This window comes from Monodelphis domestica, chromosome 4 (genome assembly GCF_027887165.1).
Source record: "Monodelphis domestica isolate mMonDom1 chromosome 4, mMonDom1.pri, whole genome shotgun sequence".
In the NCBI taxonomy this organism is placed as follows: Eukaryota; Metazoa; Chordata; class Mammalia; order Didelphimorphia; family Didelphidae; genus Monodelphis; species Monodelphis domestica.
Window position 1 is genome coordinate 425590962 of NC_077230.1, and position 15155 is coordinate 425606116.

At 41.2% G+C, this 15155-nt stretch overlaps 1 protein-coding gene across 1 annotated transcript in view; it reads right to left on the reverse strand.

Moving 5' to 3' along the window:
• The window catches only part of LOC103092368 (uncharacterized), a 1666349-nt gene that overhangs the window by 1296822 nt on the left and 354372 nt on the right, over positions 1-15155 (reverse strand). Inside the window, exons 38-39 of the mRNA XM_056825346.1 lie at positions 1496-1771; positions 871-1122 (exon numbers count right to left, since the gene is read on the reverse strand). Coding sequence (XP_056681324.1) covers positions 871-1122; positions 1496-1771 — 528 coding nt within the window. The remainder of the gene's footprint in view (positions 1-870; positions 1123-1495; positions 1772-15155) is intronic.

Consider the following 15155-nt stretch of genomic DNA (forward strand, 5'->3'; position numbering starts at 1 on the left):
GCAGAACCAGGAGAACATTGTACACAGAGACAAACACACTGTGGTATCATCGAACGTAATGGACTTCTCCATTGGTGGTGGTGTAATGTCCCTGAACAACTTGCAGGGACCCAGGAGAAAAAAAAACACCATTCATAAGCAAAGGATAAACTGTGGGAGTGGAAACACCGAGAAAAAGCAACTGCCTGAATACAGAGGTTGAGGGGACATGACAGAGGATAGACTCTAATGCAAATACTATCAACAAAGCAATTGGTTCAAATCAAGAAAACATCTAATGCCCAGTGGACTTGCGCGTTGGCTATGGGGGGTAGGGGGGAGAGGAAAAGAAAATGATCTATGTCTTTAACGAATAATGCTTGGAAATGACCAAATAAAATATATTTAAAAAAAAAAGAAATATTCTGTGGTTTCACAGCACCAAGGGAAAGGGACTGAAGGAAAGAGTATGGGGCAGTCATTGAAACTGCAGTCTTAGAAGGTGGGACACAAAGAAGGTTGTATGTCACTGGGACAGAAGAGAATAATACAATATCAATAACAAAGATGATGACGACAACTAACGTTTTTATTTTGTGTCTACCATGTAAAAAGGACTTTCTCCACCTAAAATCCTATTATACACAGAACAAATATTATTCATTTTTCCAGATGAAGAAACTGAGGCTATGAAAGGAGGAGTCATTTACTGCACAGATAGTAGACAGAAAAGAAAGGATTCAATCTACGTTTCATGATTCTGAGCTCAGGGCTCTTTCTACCACAATGCACTGTGTCATGGGACTAGGCAGAATATCTTATGTCTATTTCTCTCATACCAGGGAAAGAGAAAGCCCAACACAAAGTTGGTGGCCCAATCCAGATACTCACCATAGATTATAATATTCTTGGTTGCGGTGTGCGTCAAGCCAGTGAATGAGTTAGATGCAATACAGGTATAGGTTCCAGCATGATTCAGGGATGAAATAACAGAAAATATGGCTGAGTTGCTGACAGATTGTCCATTCTGTAACCAAGTGAATTGTGCTGGTGGGTTAGAATCAGCTACACAGCTCAAGGTAATATTTACCCCAGTAGGGTACACACCAGCTGAACGGACAATCGTGGCGATATCTGGGCCATCTGGAGGAAAGAGAAGGATTCCATATTGAGATTAAGGTAGAAAGAAGGGCATCTCCTAGTCTGTAACCCATCACCAGGGACCACTGTGTCTCCCTGATCGTCCCTTGAGCTGGGAAATTCACAGTTGGTACTCTAAGAGTTTGGATCTGAACTTGGAAGATCTTAGGGCTTTCTCCAGTTCAGCACCCTGGATGGCCACCCTCAACCAAAAAAGCATGACAAGGCCAATCTGGGCTCCCTAAAAATGAAGGGGTTTGGGAACCTCAGAGCCTACCTCTTTAGCTCTCTGAGAAGGGACTGAATTAGCCTGGCCTCTGGGAATACACCACCAGACTATAAGCAGGCACCATATAGGAAGAAGCAATATACTCACAGGTAACATTCAGTGGGAATGGATCACTCCTATTCCGAAACAATGGGTTCTCGATTTCACACACATAGGGCCCTTTGTTTTCCCTTCTTGTGAGCCTGCGGAGAGTGAGTATCCTCTTATCCAGGGACAGCTGTATCCTGCTACCAACTGGGGCAAGTCCATTTATGAACCACCGGTAAGCATGAATTTGACCCGTAGCATTGCATGTCATTGAGAAGTCCTTGGTCTCCACTGCAGTATTGTTGGAGGTGATGATGGTAGGTTTGGACAGTGGCACTGTGCAGGGAATAGACAGAAAATGACTGTATTCGTACTTTTTCTTATCTTATAACCAAATAAGTGGTTTGGAAGTGGCCTGTCTAAGACCTTGGCAAGGCTGAGGGCCAGAGACCAAGAACCTGTGATTTCAAAGGCAAAGACAAAGACCCCCCTTTCTCTGGTGCAGATCTCCACTCCTCCAGGCCTTAGGAAAGTTCAGCTTCAGTTCCTGTGGCTGACAAAGACATTCACATGGAGCCCAAGCCCTGGGTTCTCAGTCTTGCTGGGCTGAGGCAAGCTGGATGTAAACCTTAAAATTTCCAGACCCTACTTTATAAGATTGGATTAAGACCATTCCCCATTTGGGCAGTGAACTCTACTTAAAGCAGGAATGTGAGAATTCTACTATACCTACCTGGGTCTGCCCTAGGGGAAGATAAAGTTGTAAACTCTTTTCTGAACAATGAACAGTACTTAAACCCATACTTTTCTTAAGCTAAGTACCTATAAAGGTCAAGCAACTTGTGAATTTACAAGGAACAAAGAACTGGAAAACTTACTCAGAGCTTTCCTGGTGTTAATTACTCAAAAATCCACACCTTCTTAGGTGTGGACTAAGAATGGGTGGTCCTTTAGAAACATCTACAGTGATTGGTAGATGTAAGGACTTAGGGGAGGTGACAGAGGAGATTTTGTCCTTAAAAATAAGAGCTCAGAGAAGAACAAGAGGTGGGGGATCTGGTTTCTGATTCTCATTCTGAAGGAGAGCTCCTTGAGGAGCTCCTCTGAGGGGCTCTGTCCCTCTGGGGTAGGAGCTCTGGAGGCTCTTGAGAGAGGCCCTTTGAAACAATCTCTGTCTGGAAGACTCTGAGAAAGCAGCTGAGATGCTGCTGGCCTGGTGTCATTAGAAATACTTACTTAGACAGATCTTATGGTGAGTTATAAAAAACTGACTGATTTCTCTTTTAAGACTCAGGTCTAGGCCATATTGGCTTTGAGACCCTTCATACTTATTCCTTTTTTACTCTCTCTCTCTTTCTTTGATTACAAATTGTATTGTTAATGAAAATCTTTATAAAACCCAATTGACTTGGGTATTTGAATAATTGGGAATATTTCCCTGGCAACCACCTTATATTTGATTTTAAAACCCAAGACACTGTAGTGAAACATATTTCTCCGGTCAAATTTACTCACCCTCCCTTATATCTAACACAATTTATATCTTCCACTATTTTAATCACTACAGTTTAAAACCTCAAATCTCACATGGACTGGGGATGACAGACTACTTCATCCAACACCTGTACTTGGATTTGAGGCCTTTCTAGTTTGGCAGAACTACCAAGAGTTTATGATTCCTTAGCCTGGACTTCCAGAAGCCAGGATTCCTTACCTTGACATCTTCTTAAGAATATTGGGAGAACACTGTGGTATCATCGAACGTAATGGACTTCTCCATTAGTGGTGGTGTAATGTCCCTGCACAATCTGCAGGGATCAAGGAGAAAAAAACACTATCCAAAAGCAGAGGACAAACTGAGGGAGTAGAAACACCGAGGAAAAGCAACTGCCTGACTACAATGGCTGAGGGGACATGACAGAGGAAAGACTCGGAGCGAACACTCTGATGCAAATACTAACAACATGGCAATGGGTTCAAGTCAAGAACACATATGATACCAGTGGAATCACACGTCGGCCACGGGGGGTGGGAGGGAGGAAAAGAAAATGATCTTTGTCTTTAATGAAAAATGCATGGAAATGATCAAATAAAATACTATTAAAAAAATAAAAAAAAAATAAAAAAAAAGAATATTGGGAGAAACTGGAGAAGATAGACTAGGGACAGGCCATGGGGAAATTGTGCTCAGAAAGGGAAACTTACTTTAACTCTTAAGAGGAAAGAAGAGGAAAGGAAGAGAGAGGGAATAGATCAGTTCTTATCAGGATACGAAAGGATGAGTCTCTGGCTGGGAGTCAGGTGAGACCTGGTTCAAGGCTGGAGATTTCAAACCCACAATAACATCTCTCCTGCCTAGGACTGTGTTTTGCCACCCCAGGAGGCAGTTCATACCCATTTACTGGATTCTGGAATTCCCTGCTTTGGGCTCTTCTCTTTCCTTAGGTGTTTCCTACCCTACAAGATGAGAATGAGAATATTGAAGGTGATCTTCAAGCTCAGATGAGGTTTTATGCTGGGAATCTAAGCTAATGGGGACTAATCTTCCCTGAGCCTTCATGACCCAAGGGGAGCCCTTTCCTTATCTCTAGTTAGCAGGTAGGCCTTGCCACTGAGAGAGGTGTGTGTACCAGAGTAAAGCCTGGGGCACATCCAGGAGCATTGACAGGCTTCTGTCCTGTGTCATCCATGGCCAGCTGTCTTAAAATTAATTTCCAAATTGACATTCATAAGTTAAAAATATTTCAGCTTCCTTGACCTTTCACCTTGTTATTTTGGTAGAGCTTGCACTCCATCCCAGGGTCTTGGTTGGGAAGTATAAGGAGAGGAAGAATGAGCCTCCCATTTGTATCCAGTAAAGCCAAGTGAGACTGGCCGGGAAGGTGACAAATCTGAGGTCAGCTAGCCACCTTTTGTAGTGGGGGGAGAATATGAAGAAACAGTGAGCATGTTCCTGGGCATGAAGGTCATGGTAGGACTTTTTGGAAGGTGTTTTGGCAGCATCAATGGATCCAGTGACTGACATGACATAGTGACTAGTGTTGGACTAAGAGTGAGAAAGATCTATATTCAAATTCTGTCTCAAAATGTTACTGGCTGTGTGTGTTACTAGCAAGTCCCTATCTGTGTCTCAGTCTCCTGATTTGTTAAATGGGTAAAATAATCTCTCCCTCCTGGTGTTGTTGGATGAAATGAGACCATATATAAAAGCTCTGTATAAATCCTGAGAATAGGCCAAACAAATGTTCAGAGGAAGGAAAGTACAGAGTATGAGTCTGGGTACCAAAGGCAGACCCAGGCTGTCTGAGCACACAATGCATGGCCAGAAGTATCTGAAAGGTCTGATGCCCTTTTGTGAAGGGAGCCAGACCAAGAACACTCAAGGATAGTCTGTAGGCAGTAGGGAGTCATGAGCAGAGAAGAGACATGAGCACACACATGTGTATTTGAAAGACCAATTGAGGGCACTAGAGATGCTTAGCCCAAAGAAGAAAAGACTTGAGGGGGAGGGGAGACATGTCTCCAAAGACTGGTCAAGTTATAATGAGTTTGATGCCCCTGCCAGGGGATGCTCAGTGGTTACATTGATCAGGGAGGGACTATTTCCTAATGTGTCAGTATCTTTTCTCCTTACAGCAACATTCTGGTACCCTTTTATCTCTTGTCTATCACAGAACAACTCTTTTTTTTTTAAACCCTTACCTCCTGCATTAGAATCAATACTATGTATTGTTTCCAAGGCAGAAGGGCCAGGCAATGGGGGTTAAGTAACTAGCTCAAGGTCACACAGCTAAGAAATGTCTGAGGCAAGATTTGAACCCAAGACTTCCTGTTCCACGGCCATGCTCTCAATCCACTGAGATACCCAGCTGCCCCCACAGATCAACTCTTCAGAGGAGGTAATGGCTTCTTTTTCAGAAGGGGCAGGGATTATGATTGGAATCTTGGTGATTCTGATTGGGAACTCTACTATTTTTTTGTTAGAAAGATAGGAGAGTAGGATTCTGTGGCCCCGGACTCTCCTCTCTCATAGTCTGCCTCCCATAATGTGGGAGAGAAATCAAGATGATTCCTCAATTTCTTGACCTTCTCTAAGGCCCTAGTCTCCCCTCCCTGGCCCAAACATGCCTTTCACACAGTATTTACTGCTGTGGATCTCATTGTTCTTTTCAGAGTTATTAATTGTTCCTCCTTTTTTTTTTCAACTTCTTTCTCTAGGAAACAGTTTTTACTTCTCTGTTTTTAGAAGAGTTGCTAGACCTAGAGTATGTAACCCACAAAATTAAGGAAATAAGTTCTAAGAAGACAGAGCAAGAAAAAATGGAGAGGCAGCAAAGGGAACAGGGAGAGGGTAGGCTAGAGAAAAAGAGAGATGGAGGAGAGCTGTCAGCAGGCTGCATCTCAAGGTAATAGCTCCAGAGGCTTTCCTTGACTACACAGACCAAACAGGATTCAGTTTTAATGGACTTGACTCCCTGCTCATTTCATTCCAAAAATTATTTGGGATGCCTTGGAGAACTGAACTGAACAGGATTTCTGGACTGACTCTGCCACAATGCCAAGACCTATAAACAGGCTTGCTGGGAGCCATCAGGCCAGGACTCCTTGACAGAGGCACGTGTGTTACTAAGGAGGCCACAGTGTGGCCCTTGGGAAGATGTGATTGTCCCCTCAGCCCCCATTTGCATGACCTCTTAATTGACATGATTTTTATTTCCCCTGGTCTGAAAAGGAATAATGCCAGAGCAAAACACCTGTACTCTAATTCTCTAAAACATCACTGAAAGATCAGACCCTCAAACCCAATCCCAAAAGACTATCATGTGTTAAACTTTACTTAGGTACATAATCCCCAGTAAAACCACAGCTACAGGCCAAGCCCAAAAACTTTTCACTCACAGAAACCTATTCTCATGAAGCCAGCACACAAATCAATCATAGAGAACCATACAATAAGTACAAGTTCATCAAGCTTCAATATGCCTCAGTGACTGGATTACACAAACCAGTAAGTCACCAGTGGGAAACTCCCTAGTAAGAACCCTGAGAAATGACCAGTCTGATATGAAATCTGAATTATGTTTCCAGTACCCCTCAACCTCAATGATATGATTGTTGAATTGTCTTTTAAGAACTGTTGATAATTATCGTATTTCGTTAAAAGCAATAAGTAATTTTCCTTGATTGTTTGTAAGCTTAAAACTTCTCACAGGGTAATGAGAAAATTAAGCCACCTGTGATGAAATCATTTATCTTGTATGCTGTCTGTAATCACAATATATGAATATAGAATGTTAATCAAGTGATTTGTTAAAAGTTAATGTATCACTTTTCCAATTATCTCTCTTTGAACATGTGTGTTAGCTAATGTATCTATGTGCAAAGAAAATGGGCATAAAAATAAACACCAAGCCTGGGGATGGCAGAGCAGCTATCAGATGCAAAGCAATCCCATGACCGCAATGATTAAGCTGTCTTCCATTTGTTATTTTGACTGATCCTTTGCCACCTGTCGGGAACCCCTGGAGTCTCGAGTGAGGCTGGACCTTGCCTGTGGCATTTCTGGTGCTGGAACAGGACCATTCCTGTCAAGTTAAATCCCCTTCCCCTAACCCTAAAAGTTTTGAATGGATCAGGTTCCCCGCCCCGAAGAGGTCCCAGGCCCCCCATGGACAGAGCAAGGTTTGTGGGGGGGATTAATCCAGGGCTCCCAATATAAGAGGAGCCGTTCATAACAGGTTAAGGTAGGAGAAGAAAAGGGCTGCCATGGGACACAGTGAATTGAAAGAAAGAAAACTTTTCACTGAAATAATTAAACACAGTTTTCAGAAAAGTGGAATAAAGGAGAGAAAAATAAGCAAGTCACAGCTGATTAATTCTTGGAGTTTATTCAAAATTGCGGTCTGTGGTTCCGTAATGTAAGGATGGTAGATTTAGACACAGAAGAAAAAGTTAGCCCAGAATTAAAATCTTATAACATCCCCATGGGCTAGACAACCACCAGTAACCCTTCCATCTGAGGAAAGGAGGAGTGGATGGTCAGGAATGAGGGGTCCCCCTCATCCTCCAACTCCATGACCCCCAGATTCTCGACTCTAGCAGAGAAAAGCCCATTTTTCAATCCCTTGTCACCTGCCTTTTCAAATGTTTACACTTAAGGCTCATAGAGCCAAAACCTTTTTTCACCTCTAACAGTTTTAAAGGGACAGTACTTTGGAAACAACAAGATGGACTTTTTCATTTCTTCTTCCTTTTTCTTTCTTCCTCAAGATCTTGCGTAAACACCTTAACTCTTAAAAGCATGCTTCCCTAGTATGTGTTTAATGTTTATTATGTGTGACTCGATGCGTATCTGCATCCTAAGTTTTGTGTTCGCATTTTCCCTAATTGGCCATTTACAAAAAAGTACTTCAAAGTCCTCCGCCGAAAAGAAATAATTTATGTTCCATAAATCTTCTTTCATTTTGTTTTAGAAAGGGCCCATCCAGACAAAAAAAAGAGAGAAAGAATGATTTGTAACCTACAAAGGGGCCTTTTATCCCCCAATCTGGCTCTTCTCTTAGATTTGATATTAAAGATCTATATAGGCAACCTTGGAAAACTGCTAATTAGTCTGGAAATGTACTGTGATGAGTGGAATTTTATGGTGATGATTGTGTCTCAGTTAGAAGTGAAATGTTAGCTAAATTCAATTCTGTTCAAGCCAGAGGTCTGTTTATCAACACTAGAACCAATAAGAGATAGTGATTGAAATAAGTTCAGAACTGGTTGAAGGTAATTAATAGACAGCTTGACACCAAGAGGAATTTTCCTTTCTAAAAGACAAAAAACCATAATGGATGCTTACTAAAACATAAGATATTTATATGTCAAATTCAGTCACTCAACAGTTATAGTGGAGAACTTTTTTCTAAGAATTAAATGTTGAATTTCAAAATGAGATATCCTTCAAAGACAGCAACATGTTAGCATTGAGATTGTAGAAGTTCAGAACTGGTAATTAGCATATGTGAATTTGCATAGTTGATAAGTATGTGATGTATGGCTAATGTTAGAAGATGTAAACAATGTTATACTTGATAGGGAATATATGTGCTATGAATAAGAAGAAACATATCTATTCAAATGTAATTTGTTATGATGTCATAATAGATGAATACAAAATATGTATGAAATTGTGCTGTGAAGAAAATTAATTTTTATGCAGATTATGTATAGTGCAATTGGCAAAGGAAATTTGACCAGTTCGAAATCAAATAAGATTCATTATTAGGCTATTAAGTCTAGGTAAAAGGTAGTCGCCTCTCCCATACTTATAGTAAGAGTAATAGGGACAAAAACTAAATGTTTTATTCTGCATGGAGCAGAAGTATGAAAGGAAAACTGGAATCTTAAGGAAACATTGTTAGAGAACTTTAAACAAAGTCAATTTAGAAGTTGTTAAGTTTTTCATTAATATACTGAGAGAGATTTAATATCAAGGTTTTAAAAACATGTAACTAAAGCGTTAAAAAAGGATTGGAAAGAAAGGAAAAATCTTCACAGACTACAAGTGCAGTCAAGCAGTTACTGTCCTAAAACATTCCAAAAGTAATTTATCCCCTTCCTCAGGTACAGAAAGGAGAACAAAAGTGCTTGTAATCATTTTATATTTATATTAAGGGACCAATAAAACAAAATATTTTAAACAGATAAAAGTTTTCAGCTACCTTATTTAAACTACAGAGATATAATTTGAAAAACTTGAGAGGTTGGCTGATAGCTGGAATAAATCTTGATCTGATAATAAGATATATTACAACTAAGACTTAAAGAAGCAACAGGTGTTTTAAGAGTTTATTTGAGTTGCCTAAATATTATAATCTCTATAAACTACTATTAAGTAAAAATATGAGTTTTTCTAGAAGCAGACATAAATAAAAGGTTTTTTTAATTCAAACTGCACAATGCTGGCTAGGTAATACAACTGCAAATGTCCAAACTACAAATCCAGAATCCTAAAGAAGCTCACGTGAGAAAACATAACTTCTTTTTAATAATGAAAATTGATATATTACAGTTAGCTAAACAAAAATAAAAATGCAATGATTTATGAATAGTTGGATTAACTGGATCCCAGCACAGGCACACATCCAACCCAATCCCTTCATGGGTGAGGATGAGTTCCAACATTTGCCCCTCTATAATCAGATGTAAATCAGGCTGGCTCAATCATCCCTGGCCTCAGATTTTCCTCTCTTGCTGTCTCCTTCTGTCCACTAAGTGGAACTACCAGGACAGGAAGGACTCTGGATCATTACTACAAAATGTTTCAGAGTAGCAGTCTATGTTTCTGTAGCAGTCAGAGAGAGAGAGGGAGAGAGAGAGAGAAGGGAATGGGGCTTAAATACCCCCTCTGTTTAGGCTGGGCCAAAAGGCCCAAGCCCTTAGTTAGCTGAGGCAAAGAAAAGAGATCAGTCCCTATCACTCACGTGACCAAAATGGAGAAACAGTCTCAGGGGCCTCCACCTCCAGCTTCCTTCAGAGCAAGCTTCTCAGAGCACAACCTCTCAGAGCAAAACCTCTCCAACCACCCTAGTTCTCAGACCCCGCTATCTTTAAGGAAACCATCCAAGTTCCCTCCCCTCAGTTCTCACATCTGCCAATCACTGTCCATGTCTTCCCTGTGCCAATGGTGGCACTAGCTTAACCCAGGACCACCCAGAGGTCTGCGGCTTTGCACATGTCTGTTGAAGGTCATAATCTCAAATAATTAAATCTTGATCCTTTGCTGCAGCCCTTCCTAAATCCTGTTACCCTGAGTAGGGTGGAGATTGGAAGTTCCAAGACCTGGTTTTGTCATTCCAAGTATCTCTATTGTATAAATTCTAAAATCAATCATGACTCAAAGAACTTCCTGTTCTATGCTTAAGCATAGATCAAAGCCCTTTCCATTGTTCAGCAAAAGGTTTCTGTCCTAAGGTAGTCTTAAGTAGGGAGGAGAAGGATCCTCCCTACCTAATGTTGGAAATGGGGAAATTTCCAACATTCATAAGTCTAAGAAATTTTAAGGTTTACAATCCTCAGTTTTTGTAGATACCTTTATTGAGTAGGTAGAAGCTCTGCCCAGAAGAACAGAAAAAGGCGGGAAGTAACAAAAGCTCTTCTTAATGAAATAATTCCTAGGGTGGGCCATCCCACATCACATCATCAAAACGATAATGGTCCTGGCTTCACATCACTATTATTGTCATGATTGTTAATGCTTTGGGCATAACCTACAAGCTTCATTGCACCTGGCATCCCTAGAACTCAATCAACCCTGTTTGCTTCAGTATTCTCATCTATAAAATAAGCTGGAGAAAGAAATAACAAAGCACTTCAGAACTTTTGTCAAGAAACACCAAATAGGGTCATGAAAACACAGACACATCTGAAATAACTGAACAAATTTTCCTTTTCTGAAAGGGAAATTTAGTGATTCTGAACCATACTGTCTGTCTCAGTCAAATTTGCCTCCTCTTGTTTGGAACATACTCCTGGAGGGGGACAGGGACTGAGTCATTTTTCTGTATCTCTAGTCCAGAGCCTAGGGACTTTGTCCTGAGCAAGTGGGTAAAAAATATTGTGGAGAGGTGAATGGCCTCTGTGGCCCAGGTCAGTTAGATGAATTAATGAATGCAAAATAAGAATAGGATCAATAATGTGAGAGGTGGGGAAAGGAGGAGGCTTGGTGTTTGTCTAGTGCTACTTATCAGCATCAGTTTCCTTACCATTCAAATAAAGATACTTGTGCTTTGGAACAAAATGAGATGCTATATTGCTTAGTAGACTTTAAAGTGCTGGGTATCTGGAAACTCTTGTAATTAGTATCATCTCATTTATCTATGCCTAGAAGATTACTCAGTTTGGATCAATAGATTCCCTGGGGGTAAGGGATAAAGCTGATCTCAATAGGTGAGCCATTGAAGTGGGAATGACCAGGGGAACCATAGGGGGGAGCAGTTAGAAACCAACAGGGGCAGAGCCAAGATGGCAGCATAGCAGGAGCTTCTCTCAATATCCTTCTAACCAATCATTACAAAGCATCTCAAAAGGACAGAAATCAGAACCAAAGGAGTAAAGGGCCTCGCCTACTGGACACAGTGTGAAAGGTAGGCAGTGAGTGTGGATTCCTATGCCATAAGGGAGAGAAACTGCTTAAATCAAAGCACTAGTTGACCACATCTTCTCCCACAACAACTACTGATCCACAGTCAATGCCAGGGCCAGGAAAATCTCCAAAGTCTCAGGGGATGACTGAAAGCACCACAGAATACCCCTGAGGGCTGTGCCTGGCCTTGGCAGTGAGACTCAAAGCTGAATAACACATTCCTTGCAGCAGGGGCAGCAAAAGGGCAGCCAAAAGGGCAGCCAAAGCAGAGTTGAGGATGATGAACTTAGTGCAAAACCCATGTTGCAGTTGAAAATCCAAGAGGCAACCACTGAGGAGGATAACCTTAGGACAAAATGCTTTGAAGCAGGAACTACACATAAAAAAAACCATCAGAGATTTACCTACCCTCACTCAGTCCTCTGAAAGGGAAGGACAGATAGTCCCAAGGCAAAGCCCTTGAGGCAGGAGCTTAGAGAACAATGACCACCAACATGCAAGAATCCTAATCCTCCAAGGGCAAAAGGTGTAAAGAACATCCAAAAAAAAACCCTCTTGACCCTGGAAATTTTTGAAGGAGTAAAAGACCAAATGTAGAATGTCTGTCTTGTAAAGTGGGTACAGGGAGTGCACATCATTGTCTTCCTCATTTCTTGCTCTGGGGCCCAGGATTCTCATATTAAAAAGAAACAAACAATCCCTTAAATTCTGATATAGAATATATATTAAATATTGGTTCTAAAGTAGAAGAGTATAAGGGCTTGGGAATTGGTGGTAAGTGACATGACCAGGGTAACATATATAGGTAGTGAATTAGGACAGATTTGAAGCCAGGACCTCCTCACTTCAGTCCTGGCCCTTCTATTCACTGAGCCCTTTCATCTTGTTGCTAAGAAAAGAGAATGCAGGAAAAGGAGAAAGCTGTGGGAGAGACCTGAGAACTGGAGAGTTACCAGCATCCTCAGAAGGAAATGCTTCCTCAGTGTTCCAATTCCTGCTTGATCCAGCAACTTTAGCACTAGATGACTGGCATGAGAGGTGCCTTATTAATCTATTTCAGATTTCCCCCAATTCATAAAGTCTTCCTGTGTTTCTGATTTCTCTTTAACAAGATTCCTTAGTAGCTGTTTCTAGTCAAGGAAAAGGGAATGAGGATTCCAGAACTTCCACAGGAAAGCTCACCAAGGGAAGACACCCACATCTCACAAACAGTGCCAAAAACAAGAGGGGGGGAAGTATGGGTGAGAATATGACTCCTGGGAAACAAATCCTCTTCTGCGAGTCTGAATTGGCCAGGTTGGGATGGATGGCTCTTGCCACTCTGTGGCTCAGAATAGGGCAAGGCTTTCTCTCTTTCTAGGACTGGGAAGGAAGACTCCCAGGTCCCTTTAGTAAGTTAGGTAAAGGGGGAACCTGACCCTTGGAGGTCCATGGCTCCAAAGGGGAAAAGGCACAGAAATGGAGACTGAAGGAGTCTTTTAGAGCAATGAGGCCACTAGGAGAACCCACTGGTGGATAACTCTGTTGGTCCCTGAATTTATTTGCAGGGATTGGATACTGAGGATGTGTGCTCTGTAAGATTATGGTAGTTGACCCTGAATAAATATCAGACATGATTTGACAGAGGTCTCAATCAGAGCAACTGAGCTCCTTGAGAAAGAAGGGATACTTAAGAGAACAGTTAAAAGTCTTGTCTTTAGAGCTTCTTAAATTTCAAGATTTCTTCTCAGGCACCAGGGTTTCTTTCCTCCTCCCTTATTATCAAGCCTCATCACTGACATGCAACTACCTCAAAGTTAGTCCTTCAGCCATATACACTATTATTCTTCTACTCAGCTAGCCTATGGAGTGGTGGATCTTTCTCAGGAGTCTTTTTCCACACTTAGTTTATCATTAGGTTGTGCAACATTTTAAATTATGAGATTGTTTGGAGTTTGATAATTTCATTAAATGAATGTAGAAGCAATAGTAGTAGTAGTAAGTAGTAGTAGTAGTAGTAGTAGTAGTAGTAGTAGTAGTAGTAGTAGTAGTAGTAGTAGTAGTAGTAGTAGTAGTAGTATTGGTAAAGAGAAGGGAAAATGGGAGAAAGGTAAAGAGACACTTAGTGTTAAAAGGAATTTTCCCTCCAGATTATGTGTGTTTCTTGGATATCATCAATCAGTGACCTGTAAGTTATTTACCATTGAAATGTCCAGGTATTGACAAACCCTCAGAGAAAGGAAGTTGAAACCAAGGAGAGGGGAAACTGATCCCACAGAAACTGCCCACTTGGGTGTTGCCAGGCAAACTGAGGAACTATTATTGGTTCTTTAGATGTGATTGGGGAGAGCTAGTGGGTGGAGAAAGCTACTTATAAGGTTAGACCGAGGAACTGCTGCTGCTCTTCTTTCTCTCTCTCACTCTCTCTTTATTTCTTTCTCTCTCTCTCTCTCTTACTCCCTACCCACCCATCCCCCTCTCCCTCTCTCCCTCTTCTCTACATTTCCCTATCTTTCCTATCACTACTCTGATATAATAAAGCTACTCAAGATACTACCAGCATCATAATTTAATTTTAATTGTTGCCCTCTGGTGACCATAAAATTTTGACATGTAGTTTCATTTTGTTCAGTTTCTTTACATTTTACTCTCCCTAAACTATTCTTAAGTGTTAGTAGTTGATTTAGACAGGCTAAATACACCAAGATGTTGACCAGAACCAGTAATCAAGACTGATCAAAGTTACAACCTCACTGCAGAAAACTTTGGATTGGTGAGAAATGATTAAGTATTTGGGGAAGGAAGCAAGCTTACTTTTTGCTTTTTCTCCCAAATAGAGCCAGGTTTGGGGATTAAGTGCTAATTAATGATTAAATGACAGCTAGGAGATATTGTGGATGGAGACTGGAGTCAGGAAACTCATCTTTCTGAGTTCAAATCTGGTCTCAGACACTCAATAGATGTGTGACCCTGGGAAAGTCACTTCACCCTGTTTGCCTCAGTTTCCTCATCTGTGAAATGAGTTGGACATTGAACTGGCAAAACCTTCCAGGATCTCTGCTAAGAAATGGAGTCAGGAAGAGTTGTACATGACTCTATAATTACTTGTTAACAATTTCTCCTCACACATAAGGGTTTTGCTTTCCATCATCATTTGCCTCTATGATTCTAGTTCAGCCCTCTGAGGCCACACAGAACACTTCTAAATCCTCTTCCACATAAGAGTCTAGAATATTGCTATCAGGCCTCTCCCCAAAGCTTTCTATTACTTTTTCAAATATGTAGTTCCCTCAATTGATCTTCAGAGACTCCAGATCCCTCACCAATCTGGATGAACTTTCCCCAGTTCACTGTAGCCCCTTCTAAATTGTGTCTTCTAGAACCAAATACAATAATCCAAGTGCCATCTGATAGTACAGAAGGACAGTTATCTCCTTATTCTTGGAAGTGGACATGCTTCTCTTAAGACTGCATTAGTGGTTGGGTAGTTGTGTAGCTCAGTGGATTGAGAGCCAGGCCTAGAGATCAGAGGTTCTGGGATCAAATCTGACCTCAAATAATTCCCAGCTATATGACCCTGGGCCACTCACTTAACATCCATTGCACAGA